This window comes from Chlamydotis macqueenii, chromosome Z, assembly GCF_036417535.1.
Source record: "Chlamydotis macqueenii isolate bChlMac1 chromosome Z, bChlMac1.mat, whole genome shotgun sequence".
NCBI classification, from domain to species: Eukaryota; Metazoa; Chordata; class Aves; order Otidiformes; family Otididae; genus Chlamydotis; species Chlamydotis macqueenii.
Window position 1 is genome coordinate 44,954,571 of NC_141593.1, and position 23,193 is coordinate 44,977,763.

At 36.8% G+C, this 23,193-nt stretch overlaps 1 protein-coding gene across 2 annotated transcripts in view; it reads right to left on the minus strand.

Moving 5' to 3' along the window:
- CNTNAP4 (contactin associated protein family member 4) overlaps window positions 1-23,193 on the minus strand; it is a 262,043-nt gene that overhangs the window by 64,554 nt on the left and 174,296 nt on the right. For both annotated transcript variants that reach the window (XM_086770060.1, XM_086770059.1), the window contains exons 5-9: window positions 18,730-18,933; window positions 18,372-18,556; window positions 16,247-16,390; window positions 13,477-13,735; window positions 5,054-5,203 (exon numbers count right to left, since the gene is read on the minus strand). In XM_086770060.1, coding sequence (XP_086626186.1) covers window positions 5,054-5,203; window positions 13,477-13,735; window positions 16,247-16,390; window positions 18,372-18,556; window positions 18,730-18,933 — 942 coding nt within the window. The remainder of the gene's footprint in view (window positions 1-5,053; window positions 5,204-13,476; window positions 13,736-16,246; window positions 16,391-18,371; window positions 18,557-18,729; window positions 18,934-23,193) is intronic.

Sequence of the window (23,193 nt, forward strand, 5' to 3'; positions counted from 1 at the left end):
TTAAGTCACAACTGAAGTAAAATAGGACAAAAATTAGTTACTAAGTATAGCAATTTTAATTTATCAGGCTGTCCAGAAGATTCCAGAAAGTACTGAAGACAATTTCTTGATGCAAGTCATCAATGACTCAACTAGGACAGATGGTCTGTTGGACCTGTTACTCATAGAGAAGAAAGAAATGGTTGAAAATGTGAAGGACAAGTACAGCCTTGGTTGCAGCAAACATGAGGCTATGTTTATGATCACAGAGAAGACAGCAAGAAAAGACCTCAGAATTATAACCCTGGACTTCAGAAGAGTTGATGTTGGTCTGTTCAAGACCTGTTTTAAGGACCCCATTGGAAACTGCTTAGAGAGCAAAAGGGTATTTTTCAACAAAAAGCTCTTTGGAGCATAAGAACAATCCATAGCAATCTAAGAATAGTTAAGTAAGTGTGGTGGAAGGCCTAAAAACATAAACATGGAGCTCCTGAGTAAGTGCAAACACAAAAAGAAAGAACGCAAAAGGTGGAAGAAGCGACATGCAATTTGGAGAGGAATACAAAGACATTACTTGAACGTCTAGGAATGCAGTTAGGAGATCAAGACCTCAGATGGAGTTAAAACTATCAAGGAAGGTGAAGTGCAACAAAAAGCTTTCTACAGGTACAACAGCAGCAAAAAGAACACTAAGGAGATTATGGGTGCACTGCTTCATGGGGCAGGGGTCTTAGTGACAAGGGTCTTGGGAAGAACTGATCTGTGCAAGGCCTGTTTTCTTCAGTCTTCACTGGTAAAACTAATCCTTAGGCTTCCTATGTCCTAGCAGAGTATGAAGAAAAGAAGTAATAGCCACAATAAAGGAAGAAAGGGTCGAAGTGGCTCCTGAGGGTGCTGCAGGAGCTGGCCAATATCATTGTGACAATTGCCATTGTCATTGTGAAGCGATTATAACTTATATTATATTTGAGGATTATAATCCTCAAAAGGTCTTGACAATTTGGTGAGCTTCTTGACTGGAAAAGGCAAAAGTTGCATCCATCTTCAAGAGAAGCAAGAGGGAGGGCACAGGAAACTAGAGGCCAGTAAGCCTTACCACAGTCCTTGGAGCAAATCCTTTTAGAAGCCATTTCTAAATATGTGAAAGACAAGAAGGTAACTGGGTAACTTTAGCTTCAAGGCTAATCATGCCTGACCAAACTCTTTGGGTTTTTTTTGCTGAGATGGTGGGCCTTGTGGACAAAGGAAGAGCAGTGAGGATTGCATACCTTGACTTCAGCAAAGCCCCTAACAGTTTTCTATAGTTGATTTATTACCAGATTGACAAGATATGGGTGGGATAAGTGGACAACTGATGATACAAAGGCCTGCTGAAGGTCAGTGAACAGAGGGTCTTTCAGAGATCAGTACTGAGAGTGATAATGCTGTTTAATGATGAGAAAGAGTGCACTTTCAGCAAGCCTGTGATGGACACCAAACAGGGGGCAGGGCCAAATGTTGGAGCACAGAGCTGCAACTCAGAGGGACCTGAGCAGGCTGAAGAAATAAGCAGACAGAAATTGCATGAAGTTGTGTAAGAACAAGTTTAAGGTCTTTCATCTGAGATAGAAAAAGTTCATGCAGCTATCCAAGCTGGAGGATAACTGCCTAGATTCATAGAGAAAGGCCTGGGGTTCTGGTGGCCAACAGGTGGACCAAGAGCCAGGAACATGCCTTGGCAGCACAGAAGGCCAATGGTGTTCTGGGCTGTATTATCAAAAGAACAGTCAGCAGATCTGGGGAAGTGGTCCTTCTCTCTTCGTGGCACTTGTGAGACCACATCTGGAGTGCTGTAGTTCCCCAGTACAGGGAAGACATTGACATCCTGGAGTTAGTCCAGCAGAGGCCTCCAAGATGGTCAGGGAGCTGAATGCACAGGGTGTATGAGGAGAAGTAGGGACAGCTGGGCCTGTTCAGTCTTAAGAAGAGAAAAGAAAGCTATTTGATATGATACGAAGAAGATGGAGTTAAACTTATTCCAGAAGTGCACAATGATGGAACAAGAGGCAAAGGATAAAAGTAAAAAACCTGCAAATTCTTATCAGACATTAGCAACAAGTGTTTTTACCATGAAGATGATCAATATGAGAACAGTTAGCCCAGAGGAGTTATGAGATTTCCATTCTTGGAGATGTTCAAGGTTTGAGTGGTCAGAGCCCTGCACATTCTGATCTAATCAGACTTGTTTAGAACAGGGAGTTGAACTAGACAATGTCTGGATATCCTACCCAACCTATGAATAACATTCTGTATTTGATATTGTGGTTTGTCTATTGTATTACTATCTTGAAATGCCTTGTTCACTGTTTGCCAATTAATTAAACATTATTAATAAACCAATAAATTGCTTTGCTCCAGATTTGATTTAAACTATGTCCATTGAGCAATTTTTCCCAGTGGCAGCTGAATACCGTATGACAAAATATGCTAAATGTTTTTTTTTTTCACTTTGGCTTTCTTCCAAAGGGTAATATTGCCTCTGGAATGATGCATAAGGGGCATTCTTTGATCTTAGTCAAAGCATACTGCATTGCAGTTCACAGCATTCAAAGACATTCTTGTTTCATGCTGTTAGGAAGCAGTGACTTTTAAGACACTTCTCTATTCCACAGAGCTAATGGCTAAAGTCCTGAAAAGACAATGCAGAGGTTTACCATACAGGAAAGCAAAATGACAGTGGAAGCTAGCAAATCTATTCAAATGAGTGAACAACAACAGAAATAGTACAGATATGTTTTTAAGAAGTATAAAATAGAAAATTAACTAAAACTGAAATTAAATAAGTAAATAAATTATCAGTGTGTTTTACTCTGGTGAGGAACCAAACTGTGCAAAACTGTTATTACCTTCTAAAGGAATGTTTGTTATCTACTTGGTTTGTTGCTTTAAGAACAACAAATCCACGGACTTGCAAAAGTCCAAACAGGAGCACAGTAACTTTTCAGTACCACACACGGTTACATGAATCAATTACAGGTCTAACCACATTCTTTACAGCATTGTACAATAAAATGGTAAAATAAATTCTGTCACTTCTGGTTAAAAAATTGACGCTCATTTGAGAATGAGATACTTCCAGTGGAGTTAATATTAATTAAAAATAAAAATAAACCCAAATAAAAAGTTTACAGCTTTTACACGTTACTATTCTACAGAATAGTGCCTCAGATTTTTTTTTTTTGTATGTCTGTCTTTTAGAAGTTATCTTCTATTTCTGTTAGAGAAAAGCAACAGAATTAATATTAATGAAGCTGGGATTCCATAAAATTGTGGGCCATATATTAACAATAGGAAGAAATCCTTTAATAGTGAAATTTAACCTATGTGCTTATCACAATATCAAATAGTCTCTTTTGCCCTTATATTTGCAATGAGTTATTATGCCGAGAACTGAGAAAGCTAGTATACCCTGGACAGCATGACTAGTAATTGTGCTGACATAATACTAAAGTATTTACATGTTTATCACACATTTTCCCAGCTATGTATACACATTTCTTGCATACTTTGTATTCATTAAAATGAGCAAACTAACTGTGTCCCCAGGACACCTCTCCTGGAAGGCTGATATTCATGTTTTAACAACCAGCATGCAGAAACATGGTAAATATTCATATATCTTAGAAAGAAAGTCAAAATGCATTGTCTGCATTTTCACAGTAGTGTATGAAATAAAATTTAATAAACCATTTTCTAAAGTCAGAAACCTTCTAATAGTTTTCCACAAGTTTGTGCAACATGCACGAGCTGCTGATTTCAGCTATAAAGCTGGTATCAGAGAAGCTGAGGGGTGGATATGCAGTTAGTACTTTCAGTGTTTTTGGAATTAATTTTTATGCTCTGCCTCCCAAAAGATAAATAGAAATGTCCTGCTATAATTGAATATGCTGCTTTTTGCAAATGCTGACATCCCTCTTGATCTGTTTACCTGTGCCATCAATCCTGCAATGGTGCAAATCACCTAATCAGAGATGTGGGAACCTGAAGCAACATGCTTATTCAAGGTCAATGTTCTCTATCTTTCTCTGATTACCAGCCAGGTCAAGGGGCATCTTTAGTAGAGAAGGCTAGATGCCTGGTGTGAAAAGTCACACGGATGCTCATGCAGCAGTTCCTATATTTACTATCTATTTGTGAGCATGAGATTTATTTATTACCTGTTGTTTCAAGGGAACTGATCTGTGGACAATGACTTGGTCCATACTTGTTTAGGGTTTTATATGTATTGTTCAGTTTTCTCAAAAATTTGAGAATTGTTAATAAATAGCTCAGTTATGAATTCCTAAGTTACTACGAGATGAAGCATTAAGCTAATGTTGAATAATGCATTCAGATGCAGTTTAACATTGCTGTTATGTAGTCCATTCCCAACTGGTTTAGCTTCATAACAGCCTGCTCAACAATATCAGTAACAATATGTGTGATTAATGACAAAATCACTTGGTGACAGATAATTGTCAATAGGGAAATGAAAATATCTAAACATCTTAGGCACAAGTTATATTCTCCAAACACAGGAAAGTAGTGTCACTGTATTTAAAAACAAACAAACAAACAACGAAAACCAACCACCTAATGCTATATGGTATATGATGTAAAGACGGTATTTGCACAAGTAAGCATTCACTTAAGGTAACAACTTGACATTATCTCAGTGGAAGGTTCTCACAAAAAAAAATTAATTTAGCAACACAGTAAGTTTGCAGCAAGAGAGACCTTAGTGTGTTTGTACGATTGTCAGCCAGACTATATTCAATTATCAGAACACGATACCAGAAAATGATGTTCTAAAACGTGACCAAGGATTTAGGGTGGTAATTTATTCTACCCAACATCATACTTTTTAAGGAAACATAAACTCAAAAACATCATAGCAGTGCCTGAAAACCAGATCCTTAGAACCAGAGAGGTATCCGAGCTAGGAAAAGAAGACTTGAGGCAAGCCAAATAATTCTTGCCATTTGATTAGCTATGTCAGGAAAAATTGATGTTTAACTGTGGGATACTGACAGCATAAATAAACAAGATATTTCACCTCCAAAGTAGAGAGCATCTTGTGAATAAATCTGCAGAGGTATGGAGGCATGAGCCAACGAGGTCACATCATTGTCCACTGTTACACTGATGTGATTCCTTTTGGCAGAGAAGGACACAGAATGCCACTCGCCATTATTTAATCCAGCACCTAGAAGGAAAATAAAAATCAAAACAAAGTATAAACATCCATTATTTGTTATACTACCTGAATATCACAGACTTAAAAGGAGGAGAGACTGGTAGAGCGATCATAGCCCACTTAAAAAAAATCCAAGTGATAACAAAAGAGAAAAAAATGAATAAAGAATACAAATCACTTTTGTGAAGACAGAATCTTTGTCCATTCCTTTGCTTCACATCTGATAGAGAAAAAAAAAATACTTCAGTGAATAAGCCTTACTGTTTTAATACTCCTAATTATCAGTAATAACATCCATTTAATGTTGTGACTATGAAAAGTATCCTCTCAGTCTAAGGAGGTTATCATTAAGATCTTATTGTGATGGCTGATACAGTATTTTACACATAATACACATTTTTACTGCACTATTACAAGGGATTTCTTCATGTTTTAAAATCAAAGGTAGTTATTATATTACAAACCAGTAAAACAGCAAAATCCTGTAAATGCTAAAATCTTCAGCAATTGTCATGTCAATGTCACAAGTGTTTTTTTTTTTCAGTTGTCACTTTTATTGGAAATGCACAGGAAAATTTTCTGAGAGTTTAGCCTCTAACACCAATTTACATTACCTCTGGCCGTGTAAGTGTAAGGTGCCGCAAAGCAATAAACTTAAAGCCCAGAATCTGGAAAGCACTTACATATATATGTACACTTAAATAAAATTTATACAGGGCAGTATCTAAGCACATCATTATCTTTAAGAAGTGGTTTAAGTCAATCCTCTTCTGGAGGATTCTCTCTTCTTCAGAACAGAGATACTTCTTTCAGTGAAGAACAAAGAATACAATCTTCGATTTATGTAAAGTCCTTTCTCAACTGTAGAGTGCCTATGATTTGTGATTTGTGATTTCCCTCTTGAAATTTCATGTATTTATATATTGCTCTCTAGATTGTGTTGTATATTCAACAGAAATAGCCCACCAGTTAACTGATTAGATCAAAGAGAAGGAAAAGAAATAATAGAAAGATGAGAAGGTTCCGATAGCTAAATTACATTATAACTAGGAAGCATTTATTGTTAACTACCACAGTCTAAACACAAGATCAGCATACAATCAAGAGATAAAGCTTAGAATCACATTATAAATTCAGATAATTTATCACCTAGAAAATAACTCTAATATATTTAATATAATATTAGTCTTATACAGCTTTTCTATTATTTGTTTCCTTACTTCAATCACTATATTTATTAGAGACCGCACAACAAGAAACCTTATCCTTTAATGATAATAACATTTTGCTTTATCCCCAGCCTCAGAGGAATTACATAAAAGTTACGGCAGATCTTCTTAGCTCTGTGTTGCAGTTTTGGGAACAATTCATCTTTCTAATACAACAGTAGAAGCCATAGGGCCGTAGTCACAGGTCTTCTGATACCAGTCTGGCCATTACTTACTTTGGTTGCAATCTTCTATGAGAAGCAACATTTGATTTTGCTAATAGGAGAAGTACACTTACAGTCAGAGTAAATAATTAGCATTAAGACTATCACTAATTTTCTGGGTAAACAGGTGTATTTTCTACTCCTATAAAACTCCATCGTTATGATATTTATAGAGATGGACTTTTTACTAAAGTAAAAATTGGAAATCTTATTGCACACAATATAAAATAGTATTAATGCTATTGCAACTGACTACAAAAAGGTCACCTGTGGAGGGGTAATCTTCTGGTAGCAAAGACTTGCATAGCCTTACGAACAATGCAGAGGGAGTGACTAGAGTTTCTATATATTATCAAGATGTCGAACTACTCAAGAAGTCCTTCACACTGATTGCAGTTACTATAACTTACAGTGGCCTTAACATATATTATGTTAAGGCTGGCATACTACTGAGCTGAGGATCAAGAAAATGCCTTAAAGGCTAGCCACCTTGGCTCCAGTTATAAATAATTAGGTGATATGATGTGTAGCAGATATTAAAAAAACAGAGTAGTCAAAGCATTAGAAAAACAATATTGCTGCCTTGCAATATCATGGTCACAGTTGAGTCACATTGTATAATGAACTTTCGAGACTTAAGGAATACTATTATTTATCTCTCCTATTTTTTTAGTACTATTTTACAGCAAGAACTGATCAAATATATTGAAAGTTTTTACTAACTTCAAACAAAAACCAACAAAAAATCACAAACAGATAAAGCATCAGCATACAATCCTTTATAGGATTGTATAGGTCCTTTATACCACTGTGAACCCCAGTGAACTACACGTTTTCATCAAAGAGGTAATAGGTATGCTAAAACAAATATGAATAATGTATTTTTTAAAGTACAGAAAATTAAATCTGAGAAAGTTTTTTTTTTCCCAATTCCCAGTAATAAAATTAGTTTCCTTCTGTAAATCATTGTAGAATTATCCCTCAATAAGGAACTAGATTGTAAAATATACCTAGCATATAACATCAATTGTCACACTGCATTTTTAAGATTAGCCATTTCAGAAAATAATTTTGTAAAAAGGAATTCTTTCCCTGCTTACTTATTTCCCCCTTTCTAGCCTCCATCCCCAGCTACCAAAAGCTCCAGCTTCTTTCACCTCATCTCTAAGATTAAACAAGGAGTTACTTTATTTGTAGAGGTACTTCAAGTGAATTATGTTTTCCTCAATCACATCTGTGCAATATTTCTGCTATCTCTTTTCTTTTAGCAATTGAAGAATCATAGAACCATAAAATAGTTTGGGCTGGAAGGGGTCATATGAGATCGTCTACTCAAATCTTCCTGCCATGTGCATGGACTTCTTTTACTAGAATAGGTTGCTCAAAGCCCCGTACAGCCTGACCTTGAAAACTTCTAGGGGTGGCACATCTAAATATTTTATTTCAAATGTTACAGGGATAATTATTTTAATTCTCAGTTTTGTGTCCTGCTTCATTAACTTCTTGTTCTGTGAGAAAATCATGTTCCAAATATTGTAATATTTTACTGCCTAAGTAGGTAAGAGACTGCCCTAACATAAAGAATGAGATTGAATTAATGAGTGAAGTAGAAAAATCTTTTTGTTACTGGAAAGTTATATTTATTTTGCACTTTTTTATTTGTTTACAGTAGTTCATCTACTATACCAAATGATTCTGGGATGGATGATTGTTCTGGTTTTGTTTAGTGAGGGGGGGCCTAAGGTGGTAGCTTCTGTAGGAAACTGCTAGAAGTTGCTCCCCTTTGTTCAGTGGACTTGGCTGGGCCTAGGGCGGACTCGCTGCTGGCCAAGGCCGAGCCAATTGGTAGCAGAATGTCCCGTGATAACGCCTCTGCAATAAGAAGGGGAAAACAGGAAAAAATAAGGGAGAAGATGTGAAGCAGCTGAGCAGGGGCAGAGAGGGGGAGGCGTGAGCCTTGTGGGCTTTGCAGGCCTCACCCTCTGGCTTCCCGCTGGGCAGCCGACTGGGCCCAACTCGGCCCATCCCGGCTGCAAGAAGTGGAGAGGAGATGAGATGTGAATAAGATGTAAAAAGGATCCTGAGAGGTGTCTGCCAGCCTGTTGTGAGGAACGGCTACAGACGCCAAGTTCGGTGTAGAAGGAGGGGGAGGAGTAATGTGGCTCCTGGCCAAGATTCCTCTGCAGCCTGTGGTGACGACCATGGTGGAGCAGGTTGTCCCCCTGCAGCCCGTGGAGGTCCATAGAGGGGCAGAGATCCACCTGCATCCTGTGGAGGACCCCACGCCGGAACAGGTGGATGCCTAAAGGAGGCTGTAGCCCGTGGAGGGCCCGCTGGGGCAGCTGTTCTGAAGGGACTGCACTCCATGGAAGAGATGACCCACGCCGGTGCAGTTCCACGAAGGACTGTGGCCCGTGGGAGGGACCCCACGATGGAGCAGGGGAGGAATACAAGGAGTTCTTCCCCTGACGATGAAGTAGCGGCATAAAACAACACCTGATGAACTGACCGCAAGCCCATTCCCTCTTCCCCCGCCATGCCGCTCGGAGGGGGGAAGGTAGTGGAGATAATGTTAAGCCCGGGATGAGGGAGGGGTGGGGGGAGGTTATCTTGTTCCCTGTCTCATTCTCCTGCTAGTTTTAGAAATAAATGAATACTTTTCCCCAGGCCGAGTCTGTTTTGCCCGTGACAGTAATTTTAAGGATTTCTCCCCATCCTTATCTCAAACCTTGAGCCATTTTTCTTGTATTATCTCTCTCTATTCTCTTCGAGGGTGGGGGGAGTGAGAGAGAGACTGCATAGTCTGGTCCGGATCAGGGCTGAACTAAGACAATGTTTTATTTCCTCTTCATACAGGCTGGCATGATAAGAGATAGTAAACAATGGTAATCTAGCTCAGGTTAAGACTTCCCAAAAGTCCCTTTCATTATGTCTGGGGACTGAGGAATGCCATTGTGGGAGCACAAGACACTCGTGAGAAAACAGCCCATTGTAGTCCTCAAATTGACAACCTTGATTAAATTCACATTTCTTTGTGCAAAGCCACAGAGTGGTATGATATATAAATGATGAAGGCCAATGGACTGCTAACATTTCTGTTCCATCTGAAAATTATATTGTCTAGTGCTCTACTAGGAGTTTTAAAAATGTGTTACCAGAACACAAGTGATGAAAAAAAAAAAAAGGAATTAAACTTTTACTGCATAATAAGGTAGCTATTAAAAAAGATACCTATTTATTATCATTACCAGTACTTCCATCATTTTAATACCTAAGTACTAAAAAAGAACAATAACATCCAGTCTTAGGAACATATATATATAAAGAAAATGTACGTAGCTTATTAGGAGATCAGTGAGAAATAAAAAAAAAATAGTTTAGAGAAAATAATTTATAGATTAGTCTGAAGTATAACAACAAAATCCAGTGCTTGTTACCATAACTTAATTAATAGCTATATAGAAATTAAAAGCTGCATAGAAAGACAAGGTCATGTGAAGAAACTGAGTAATGAGATCTCATTTCTATAAATTGTAATTCAATTTGGTGTCATCATTCAACACAAGTTAACTTTGTGTTAATTTCTTTTTTTAATCTATGTTATTTCTTCATAAATATTTGATGACTAGCTTGCAAAAGTGGCTACAAAAGAAAGATATTAAGCAACAATTCAGTAAAAGAAGGATATAGCTTATTATAACTTAATCACTCATCAATAAACATGCCATTCTCCTTGTTTTTTATGGTTGAAGAGATCTTTAAAAACACATGACAATGAATTTAAGAACTGTACACAAAGAAATATGCTCTGATTTAATTATCAAATATCGTGTATGTGTGTGTATGTGAAAGCCAGGTCATAAGTCCTTGCCTATAGGGGAACAAACCTGTCCGGCCATGCATAATTTAATTACTCAATCTCCAAACCCAGACTTGAATTGCTTCAGTGAGTGTAACAATAAACACTTCAAAAACTCAAGAAAAAGTTCCCCATATTATTGTTAGATATATTGTTAGATAACTTCTTTCTCAGAAGAGAATAAGATGTTTTTGCAGTAGTTTCTGTTTTGACAAACACTATTCGTCCTAATAGGCTTTATGAAGAGCAAGCTTAATATAGCATGAGAACATTAAATTCTGTTTCAAGATAGTGTCAAGATTTATTTTGGGGTGTTTCAGCTAATATGTTATGTATTATGGTGCAACTATGAAACAGAATAAATTGCTGTATGTGCCAGCCTATACCTGTTAGAAATGCCACCATCTTCAGCTGATCTGTTAAAATTACGCTGCATAGCAACAGTTTCTTTTACATACATCATCTAATTGAACTGCAATCAAAATAGCAGCTAAAAAGCCAAATTCATCACTGTTAACTACATGCCACTGACATTCTTACTAAGGAATTGACATTTTCAAATGGTGAACCTAGGGAAACCTCTTGTCATTAAAATAATACTCTTCGTGCATCAGTTAATTTAGATTGTAACAAATACTATGCGTGATGCTGCTATCACCCACGGGATTAGGATGAAAGTATTTATGTAAATTTCAACATTATTGGTGGTCATTACTGGCTTACAGTCTTTTTCTGAATTAAAATAATCAACTGTTTAAAATTTTACTTTTAATCATTAATACCTGCAGAAACATAATGAACTACGGACTTGTGTTTACCTTATCATTTTTTCTTTTTCTTTCTTTTCCTTGTGAAGGAATTTTCATTTTGTATCAGCAACTGAAGTAAGAAATCAATCTAAAAGAAACAGGGGCTCAGAACTAAGATTAAGGAGGCCTCTTCTTCAAATCCTGTGGCTTTGCTCTGCTTGGCTCTTCTTTGCTCTCTTTGTCTGATTTACACTGCCAAGCACATGATTTGTGAGCATTTTAGATAAGTGATTCCTATCTTGTGTTTGTACCAACTACAATGTTTTTGTGACATTTTCTCCTTCTTTTACATAACTTTCAAAATTCCATGGGGTCCAAAAGAGATTTGAGGGCTTTAATTTTTATGATAATTTTTTGTATGTATTTTTATTTCAGTAATTGTTTAGTTTACTTACTGTATTTGCTATTCCCCAAGATAAAATAGCACTAAACAGCATCATTAAGCTCTCTATATTCTGGCTTGATATGAAAAGATGTCTTTGGTTTGTTTCCTACCACTCCAATGAATATACTTTATAGAAGACTAAAATCTTCAGACATTCAAATCCTTAATTTGTTTTCTGAGTACTAATGCAAAATACAGTTTTCCTGCTTGTTATTCACCTGTTAATTTAGTTTACACATTACATCATGAAAACTAACTTGGCTTCTTTTTCATTGATAATATTCCTGCTTTATAATATGAAATATATGATTATGTACAGTTCAAAATAGATCTAGGATAAACTGACATTTCTGATATCATCATTGTGTTTTCTGCAGCCAAATTATGTGTTGCTGCTATGACATATTCCTCCCGCTAGTGGTCTCTGGTCATCTTCTTTGTCCATACAGAAACCACTGCAATCTCAGCCTCATCTCCTCAGCTTTACATATTATTTAGAATCCTGTTTATCTGCCTAATCTCTCTAGTTCCATTTTTCCTGTCTGAGAATTCATTCTGGAATAACCATTTTATTATCCTACAAGAAAGGGGCAAAATCTACTTTGTTTACATAAAGGATACATAAAACTCCAAGTCAGTTTTGGTGCATGGAGTGTCAGAGAATAGTATACCACTGATGAAGCACCGCTAAGTGAAGGTATTCATATTCTCACATAGTGATGTTACTGCTTCTCACCATTTTTTTAAAAGTTCTGGATGATAGAGATGTTGTCATGTTCTCCTACTTCATGAAAGGAGATTCCTGGATGGGCCAACAGTGGTTGTGTTATCATATCAAGTGCTAACAGCACTCAGAAAAACTGAGGAGCCTCTTTGTGGAAGAGGGAGTCCCCTTGCTTGAGTGAAGGTGAAAGCTGGGAGCTGCTTCTCAGAATCCCAGTTGGATACCGTCTAACATGACTGTGTCTTACTACGTTTGCCTCGTCCTCTTGTCCTTATGCGGTTTTTTACCAACAGGGAAATATCTCAGAAGAAGACTAAAAGGTATGCTTTCTGGAAATCTCAGCTCCACCCTGTGGGCTGCCTAGCAACACACATCAGCAGAACCAGATGATCTAGTATCAGTTCAGCGATTAACTGCAAAAGTGACCCTTTGCTCTCAATTATTCAGTCTCCTCAATGTCTCAATTTCTTTTAGTCCTTACTATTATTATTTATTTATTTATTATTTTTTAATATACACTCAAATTTGTCCCAGCTTTCTGGAATGCAACCTGGCATTGGTCATCCTCTGTCTAAATTTAATGGAGAACCTTGTAGTTGAGACCTCTGGGAAATAAAAAGCCCGTAATAGAAAAATGAGTTGCTTCTTGCTTTGTGAAGGCATTGACAAATAATGAAAAATATCTTAACAGTTTAGTTTGACATAATAAGAGATTTACTTGTTTACACTTCACAACTCAAAAAGTTGCTTAGATGCCTCAAATTTCCCAGATTATACACATGAACTTTATGTACTGTATGTATGTAAAGCTAAGGACTGAACTTTACAGCCTATATTATTGCAAGTAATTTCTACACAATCATGGGGAAAAAAAAAACATATATACATGTTTGTGAGAAAAGAAGGTATTTAGAAACAGTTGGGATAAAAATTCACACAAGTAAAACACAGTTATACACCTACTAGTCATAAATCTAAGCCAAGAATGTAGGTACTAATTTAAATGGCTTATTTTAAATAACCTATTTTTTGATGTGTAGGAATGTTGTATTTGTTTTCTTAATTTATGTTACCTGCAGTGATGTCACTCAGTGCTTTTCCTGGTTTAAGACTGATTTTAACTCTCCCATTACTCAGATACAAGAAGAAACCACCTGGAGCCTGGTGTAGTTTACTAGATAACAGAAGTCCTTCCTTGTTCCAGGTGCGAAACTGGAAACTGATGAATACTTCATCTTGCCCTGATGTGCCTGGCAGTGCCAGGTAACTACTGGAGCTCAGAAATGTAACAGGAACCACCTGTGGCTCTAAACATGAGAAGGATATGTTGCCCTAGAAAGAAATGAGAAAAATATGGCATTAGGAACATTTTAGGAAAAACAGTCATGGAACTTTTCTATGGAAACTACAGACTTTCAAAACATTGTGCATAGAACCTAGTATTTGTAATATTTGAATGTGTTAGTCTAAAAATAAAGTATGAATATGCAAGAACATCATCAGTTTGAAAAACGTTTACCTAGTAGTTTCACCAGAACAGACATATCTGCCTGACCAAATAGTGGCAAGGACTTTTGAGTGAATGAGGTAAGATGACGTAATTTAGGCTCTTACTTCATTCACTCAAAGGTCCTTGAGTGAATCGAGTTAGTCAGACGCGTTTTGTTTCTATTTTGGCTCAGCCTCAGGAAGATTTAGGGACCTGACAAATTTCTGAATGTTAGATAAAATGACACTGAATGTAAAATTTGGTACAAATATCTACACATGTCTAAATGCTTGTATGCAGAGAAAAATGGTTGAGCTTGGCTACTGATTGTTTAAGGAAGTGTTATATTTGAGAAAAAAAAAAACAAAACAGTACGGTGGACTAAGGAGCAGTCTTTCCAAATCAATGCAACTGTAGATGTACACTGACCCCAATATTTGTTTTCACAAATAGCCAGAGAAAATTCTTGCTACTTATAAATGTGAAACACATTCTTCATACATCAGAAGGAAACGTGTTTTCAAGTAGGCCCACATGGGCCAGATCATGAGTCATATTTAGGCACCTAGACTTTGTTTTGTGCTTGACTGCTCCTGAAATCACTGGTTCTTAGGGACCTACATAAAATTGGGCATGAGTTCATTGACAAACTCAGAGCTTAGCCTGCCTCTGTGGTTGTACTGAGTGATATAGATAAGAGGATTGGAATGGGATTAACACACTTTTTGCATCCAGTATCAGAGTTAGTTAATATTTTATGACTCTAGATAGTGATACAGTACGCATTTTGATTTAATGACTTGCTGGCACCATTTGAACTATAACTAATTTGTTCCGTAAAAATGATTGCTAGAAGATTAATGTATGAAATTTAAAGTACATTTGACTTCTGTTCAACACAAGGAGATTTAAAACTTTTGAACATACATAAAATTTTGACCTTGTACTAAAAATCTAAAAAACCAATTTAAGAAAAAAACTCACTAGCTCCTGGCATAGCAAGACATTTTAATTTTCTTCAAGGGAAATATATAAGTAAATAAAAGTTGTATCTTATGAACACAGCTGTAAAGAAATTAATAGTGAGCTGAAGTGACCCATATTGAAAAGGTAGTGATCAGATTAACGAACATTTAAATGCTAAAAGTTTATAATCTGCAGATTCCCCCTCCATGCTATTTGGACAGCCGCCTAATAGCGTATCATACCAGCAAAGTGGCTATTTAACAAGGGTTCTGTGATAACATAGATACTATCTGGCACATGTACATTATAAAACATCTCCTAAATAGTTTTGAAAGTAGCAAAACAGTTTAAACCATTTGAGATTAAGATTATGAAATTTTTTATGACAATAATTTCATAGCTCTCTTTCACTAGTTCACACAGAGCATCCTATAACTGTCCTCTACCCAGCATCCATCAGCATTATGGACAGGATATTATACGGAGATATAAGTTTAGCTAAGTTTGGGATATTTCAGATGAGCTTCATATGAGAAGAGACACCTGACATCCATTTTTTTCCTGGGACAGAGGATAGATTGTTCATATTCTGAACTGAAATCTAAATCAAAAGATTTGGAGCTTGAAAGCATTTCATACTTTGTTAATTATTTTGAACTGATTATTTCCATCATATCTCTATATTTCCTGCTTTTAAATAAATAAATACTGCAAATAGGAATGGCTCTTGTACTATTGGAAAAACAAAACAAAACAAAACAAAGGATTTAGTAAAATTTATAGAAAGCCTTCAGAGACAACACAGAAAGTTGGTTCATTATTGGAAGCATTTCTCTAAATGGTAGGGGTTTGTCTAATGCAGCTTTTGGCAATGTCACAATAATTGCATTAAACCCAGCAACATAAGCTACAGCTCTTCAGACAAAGGGCAGTATAAATTGACAATCAGAACTTATCCATCAAAATTATAATGCTCTGGGCAAAATAAAATGGATCAGTGTTGTCAGCAATAGAAGGCTTAAAAATGTACTGCTGGTGTTCTTACTGGTTAGGTACGGAAGTCAAAGCCAGAGCTTTGATGACTTCAGATATATCTTTTTTTACTCACTGGCTTTTGTACGTGCACAACAGTGGGATTCCACACAGTGAGATATCACACACATCTAAATATCAACTAAAGAGCTGAAGAATAAAATGCATCCTGCATTGCCTAGTAGATGAGTCTATACAGCAGCAAATATAAAATAGCCCAATTAGGCGGTTCATTGATTTTTCTTTTATTAAACAACACAGATTTTACTAGAACTGTGTGTTAACAAGTTGCATATAAAAGTGGCTGTGGTCTTTTTTGTATTTTACTTATTCTTTCTTAATTATGAATCTCTTACCACAAAGTAGATCTGGGACTTATGCCTCCTGGCCAGGTCAATAATGTTTACTCCATTATAATAAATATTTTCAAAACACCCATGAAAGTTCTTGCGTGACAATGTCCCTGATTTTCCAGGCACTGGGATCCCTCCAAAGCTGAGCTTAGAAAGAGAAAAGAGATCAATGATACTATTAAGTAATTTTCTAAGGAAAGAATTTGACAATAGCATTAGAGCAGAAGTCAAAGACTTCTGCTACTTCTTGACTATTTCCTTTTGTCACATCTATGTATTAAAAGAACAAGCTAACAAAAATTAGGCTATATCAAGTAATATGTATTCCTTAAAATACTCTAAAATGCTGGGTTTTTTTTCTTTTTTCTTCTGAGAGTATCTCTTAAAAGTTACTTCAGTATAGAGTCTTAGCAGTTTTCAGGGTCAATTACAGCTGCAAAACCAAGATGAAGAAGGTCCAGTACGTGCAGACAGTGTGAAAAAGGAGAATGGAATATGCTAACAACTTATTTAGGAAATTTGAGCCTGACTTCTCCACTGTATGCAAATCATAACTACTGCAATAGAGAACAAAAAAGCATCAAATTAAATTATTCTAGGGCAGATTCAAAACATTAGAAAGGAGATATTTTTTCACTCTCACAATGCTTAGTTAGACTGTGCAGTTCCTTGATGTGATGCTGTAGGTTTACTAGGGTTCAGAAAAAGGTTGGAAGATTTAATAAAAATAAAAATCCATTGACAGCTATTAAATTCAAGAAAATAACTCTGTTTTAATAAGTACCCGAGGCAGAAACTGTTAGAAAGCAGTAGATTATTTTAGAAAAGCATTGCCACAATTGTGACCTGAGTTACACTCTGGTCTATGTTTCCACTCTTGGGCACCGTCAGAAACAGGATGCCAGTTTAAGTGACCTTTTGAACTCACCCATTCCAAAGCTATTCCAGTTGAGATTGTAGAAAAGATCAGTTTAAACTACTTATCTTTTAATTTTGAAATTTCATTTAATATTTAAAATAATTTTACAAAAAAAAATAACCAAAATAAAATATATGGTTTCATTAAGTTATTAAATTGAGAAATTTTTGTAGTCAGAAACTTTTTTGGAAATTTTTAGGCTTTTTCCCAGCTTGTGCTCTCCTTTCTACTTATATTCAAACTATAGTATGTAGAAGAGAAGAAAAAATAATTTGCAATATTTGTTGATTTAGTAGAATAAATCTATTTGCCAATCAGTAAAATCTAACACTTGTTACTGCCTTTTTTATTATCTTTTTTTTTTCAATTGGTATAATCCTCCAAGCCTTGTCATTGTGGTTTAAATTCCGAAATTTTCAGCAGAATCATGCCTTTAATCTGAATGGTATTTTTAAATGGGATAATGCAGACACAGAATAACATGAAATCTTACTCTAAACTTTAAAATGTTTAAAAACTCAAATTAGTAGAATAAAGTAATTTAGATCTGCGGGTTCAAGACACTATGTTCTATCATTCATTGTTTCATTCATCGAACAGGATGGGGGCAAACATAAAGTAGCCAGTCCTCACATTAAAACTGTGGTATTTTTAACAACAGGTGGGAAACTGCTACAGCAAATTACATCTACTCCTTTCTATGAATCTACCACTTGTATAAGCAAGATTTTTTCACAGTACGTTTGCTACAGAATCATATAGAATCATAGAATGATTAGGGTTGGAAGGGACCTGCAAAGGTCATCTAGTCCAACTCCCCTGCAAGAAGCATAACGTAAACATTTCTAAAATGGTTTTATTCTGATTTATTGTAATTTTAATCAAGCCATAAAATAATAACTGTGACTTGGGCTCATTCCTTATATTTACACACAGTTTACCACATTTGCAGCACTATTGGAACAAAGATACTAAAATAATGAATTCTGAGATGAAAAAAAATGGTCTTTTGAAAATTTTGAATTGCAAGTCTAGTGGCATCTTAGTGATCTAAGAATATATCTTTTTATTTTATTAATTCCTCTAGGAGACAGAAAATCCATGAAGTCTTAAGTACTACAAAATTTCTTAAGTTGTCTCCTTTGCTTGTTTCACTGTATTTATATAACAAAGTTAATAAATGTAACAAAGGAAAGGTAATTTTCACACCTCATAATCAATGTCCAAATAATTGAATTCTCCTTTTACATGAAAATGATGAGTATGTTTATCCACTGTAAAGTTTACTTGATTGTTAAAGTGCTCAATGAGAACAGAATGCCAGTGTTGATCATCCAAAAGGCTGCCCAGCGTAATATTAATTTGGGCATTAGAAGGATGAGTTTTAGTATCACCTTGAGAGAAGAAAAATAAGAACTATTAATTCCACATAAAAATGTAATTATTCAAATATATACTGCTAGTTTAACATACAGTATACATTAAAATCCAAGGAATGAATTAAAATAATTTTTAGTCAAATAATACCTAATAACTATATTAGACTCTACAAGACTGTAGCTGTTACCTAAATTAATGAGTAGGAACAGCTTCCCTTTAATTAACTCCAGGGTGAGGTGGTCTCCATTTTGTCCTTCTCTATGGAGGAGAATTCCATGACTTTGCATTGTCTTAAACTTCAGAGAAATCACATCATTCAGTGCTTTCATAAGTTTTTTATTAAATGTGTAAATTAGACAACTTTTCCCATCAAAGCCAATCACATCGGACCCTAGAAGTAAAGAAATGAAAGATAATGTAAAATGCTATGACTAAAAGAAACATTTGCATGATACTTCAACATGCTATGAAGTCCCATCACTAACGTCCCTAGATTCACCTATGCTAGTAAAGTGTAGCTTATTTCTGCTGTGCCTGTTCCTCCTCAGAATTTAAGACTGTCCTGTTTTAATGATGATGTTATCACTATATAATAAAGTGAGCAGAAGAGATCTGATTTTTATTCCAACTTAGTACTAATCTCACATGCTGAAAGTACTTTGACCATTTCTGTTCTTACTGTATTCTTAGGGTGAAAATCTCTCTTAATTTATCTGCAATTAATTCCAATTAACAAAATAAAGAAGTGAAAAATCATATCCATTACATTTAACTGATTGTCAGGGTTTTCATGCAGGCTGTAGATTTAAGCCACTATTAAAATCAATCTGGATATCTATACAGTTGAAAATAATATAATTGCATACCACTCTAGGAAATAAATAAAAATATTCTAAAATGAAAACCTATTAGCTGTGAGTAGGGCCTGGTTCTCTCAAAAAAAAAAAAAGTTTTCTTACTGATGTCATAAACAAATTATGACTTCAGTTAAGCTGGATTACAGTTTTATTTCCAGAATACAGACTTTGTATCATCAGTTTTCCAGTATGGGCATCACAGAATTACGGAATGATTGAGATTGCTCTGTACCTCTGGAGACCATCCTGTCCAACTTCCCCATTCAAAGTAGGGTCAGCTTCAATAGGTTTCTGAGGGCTATGTCCAGTCAGGTTTTAACTATTTCCAAGGATAAAGACTACACCTCTCTGGGCAAAACTTGCCAGTGTTCAACCATCCTCACCGTAAAAAACTGGATTTCAGTTCGTGCCCATTACCTCTTACCCTGTCACTGGACACCACTGAAAATGTCCTGGCTTTGTCTTCTTTACACCCTTTCATCAGGTACTCATGGGTAAGATACCCCCTTCTCTTCTCCAGTCCCAGCTCTCTCAACCATATGGCAGATGCTCCAGTCTCTTAATTATATTTGTGACCTTTTGCTTGATTTGCTCCTCTATGTCCATGTCTGTCTTGTACTAGGGCTCTGAGAACTGGGCCCAGCAACTCAGGTGTGTCTCATTACCATGGCTGAGTAGAGGGCTTCATAAATCCATGGTGATTATTTCCAACAATCCCATCATCCTTCAGATGTTTGTAAATGGTTTCTAGGATTATTTGCTCTTTCACTTCCCAGAGACTCAAGTGAGACTGACCAGTTTGTACTTCCCCAGTTATTTCTTCTTGCATTTTTGAAGATAGGAGTGATATTTGCTCTCTTCCAGTCTTTAGGAAACTCTCCCAATTGCCATAACCTTTCAAATATAAACTCCTTGTTTTCTTATGACCTGCTACGTTGTCCCACCAGCAGATATCAGGGTGACTAAAGTCCCCTGTAAGAACCAAGGTCTGTGAACCTAAGGTTTCTTTCAGTTGTCTGAAGAAGGCATTTCTCCCATATCAGGCAGTCTGTAGCAGACACCCACCACAATGCCACCACCTTTAGTCTGTCCTCTAATCTTAATCTATAAACTCTGAGCTATCTATGCACCAGATAGAGCTCCATACATCTCTACTTCTTGCTCACATAAATTTTAAATGCCTTTCCTCATTGCCTGGGCTAGTCCTTTCTAAACAGCTTGTATCCATCTATGGCATGACTCCAGTTGTGTGAGCTATTTCTCCATGTCTCTGTGGTCATGATGAGATCATAGACTTTCAAATACATAAAGACCTCAATTTCTTCTGTGTGTTCCCTATGTTGCATGCATTAGCACACAGGCACTTCAGAAAGGCATCCACTTGTGTTGATTTCTTAGAAAAAGTGTGAGAGCTTCCCCCATCACATTGCCCTCACATCAGCACTTTCCTAATTGTGTGTTTGCACTTGTGATGGTCAAGTGCTTGCTCTTCAGCTCAGTTTTGTCGTTTCCGTGGTTTCTCTTGCCCACATTGCCATGAAGACTTTCAAACCACTCCACCACTTCCTTACTTGATTTTGAGTCATCGTCTCCCTCCCTCATCATTCCTAATAAAGAACTCCCCTAAACAGGTTGGCCAACCTATTGGAAAAAATGCTTTTGCCCTACATGGTCAGATGGACTCTATCTCTTCTTAGCAACTCTTAATCATCAAAGAGTGTCTTAAGCTTGTTAAAGCTGAATAATTGCTGCTGACACCAGCTATGCAACCAGTTATTGATTCAAAGGATCCACCCAGTCCTCGTCAAGCACTTCTGTCTTGTCAACAGGAACAAGGAAAATGCCACCTGAGACCCTGTGCCCTTGCCTCTTGGCCCTAAAGACACATAGTCATGCTTGATAGACACCAGGTCTCCCCTGGCAGTATTGTTGGTGCCTGCATGGAAAAGAAGTAGAGTGGAATAGTCTGAAGGTTGGACAAGCCTCAGCAATCTCTCCACAATGTCCTGGATTCAAGTCCAAGCTGTAAAGATTTGCAAGGACCAAACCTCCCTAGAAACCAGGTCAAGTAGGCAGATACAGGGGCGTCCAACACCTGCAAATGGGATAGTCGGGGGCACACCTCAAGGGACACTCTCTTAGCATAGAATAATACAATAGCTTGGACTGGAGAGGTTTTTTTAAAGATCATCTAGTTCCAATGCACCTCCATAGGCAGGGACACATTTCACTAGATCAGGTTACTCAAAGCCCCATACAACCTGTCCTTCAACGCTTCCAGTGAGGGATCATCAAGGGCTCAGGGCTTCTGACTTCTCAGGGCTACCTGTTCCAGTGTCTTACCATCCTCATCACTAAAAAAATAGAATAAATAAATAATAATTCTAAAAAATCTTATGTTCAATCTAAATCTACCCACTTTCAGTTTAAAGACTTTACTGTCCTGTTATTACAGGCCCTGGAGAAAACTGTCTCTCCATCTTTCTTATAAGCCCCTTTTAACTATGAGAAGGCCACAGTAAGGTCTCGCCAGAGGCCTCATTACTACAGTTTTCATTATTACATTTATAATGTATGCTTTCTGACCTATTAGCTTATATTCATACTTCTCATGACTGTGCTAAAAGGTAGGTACAGTGTTACAGCTCCATAACAGTGCTCCAGCGAAATCTACTTTCTGTTTATGACAATGTTTTCCCTAATTTCTTTCAAGGTCACATACTTTCACAGCAAAGGGAAGGTGCAGGAAGGGAGGGTGCGGGGACAATGAGGGAAGGTACGAAAAGGTGCGGGAAGGGAAGGGAAGGTGCGGGAAGGGAGGGGAAGGTGCGGGAAGGGAAGGTGCGGGAAGGGAAGGTGCGGGAAGGTGCGAGAAGGTGCGGGAAGGGAAGGGAAGGTGCGGGAAGGTGCGGGAAGGGAAGGGAAGGGAAGGTGCGGGAAGGGAAGGTGCGGGAAGGGAAGGTGCGGGAAGGTGTGGGAAGGTGCGGGAAGGGAAGGTGCGGGAAGGTGCGGGAAGGTGCGGGAAGGGAAGGGAAGGGAAGGGAAGGGAAGGGAAGGGAAGGGAAGGGAAGGGAAGGGAAGGGAAGGGAAGGGAAGGGAAGGGAAGGGAAGGGAAGGGAAGGGAAGGGAAGGGAAGGGAAGGGAAGGGATGGGAAAACCCAACTGATTTTATGCCAGTATCATAAAAGAATATTTGTCAAAATCAGTACAGATTGAACAAGACACACAAAGGAATAACAGTATGAAAAGCTCATGTAGTATACACAGTTCATAAGTAAAGAAGAAAAAGGTAATTACCCTTGAAGATACATTTGTGAAATAAATGAAGATATAAAGGACACTCTATAGAATATGAAGTTATTTCTCAACAGACTGGTACACTTCTTGCAAGTCAATGGAAACCCATTATCTATTTACTAACTTTCTTTGATTTCGCTAAAAATATTCCTCCACATTATTTGCAAAGAAAATCAACTCAATTCGAAATAACTATAGAACTTAAAGTCAGTAATTTATTTTTTTTTTCAAAACTGTTGTCAAGTGAATGCAGTTACATTTTTAAATATAGTATCTTGATTTTCTTCACATCTTGATAATGCACTTCTTACTTATGAAGAATTAATTTCCCATACGTACAATGAATAAATACGACATTCTACCTAAAAATGAATCCTAGGTTGACTATTTCACTTCATTATGTCATTGAATGAATGTGGACAGTTAAAGCATTAATCAATGTTAAATTTAAATAATGAATGTGAAGTTTAATAGCTTCAATAAAAACTTCAAGAATA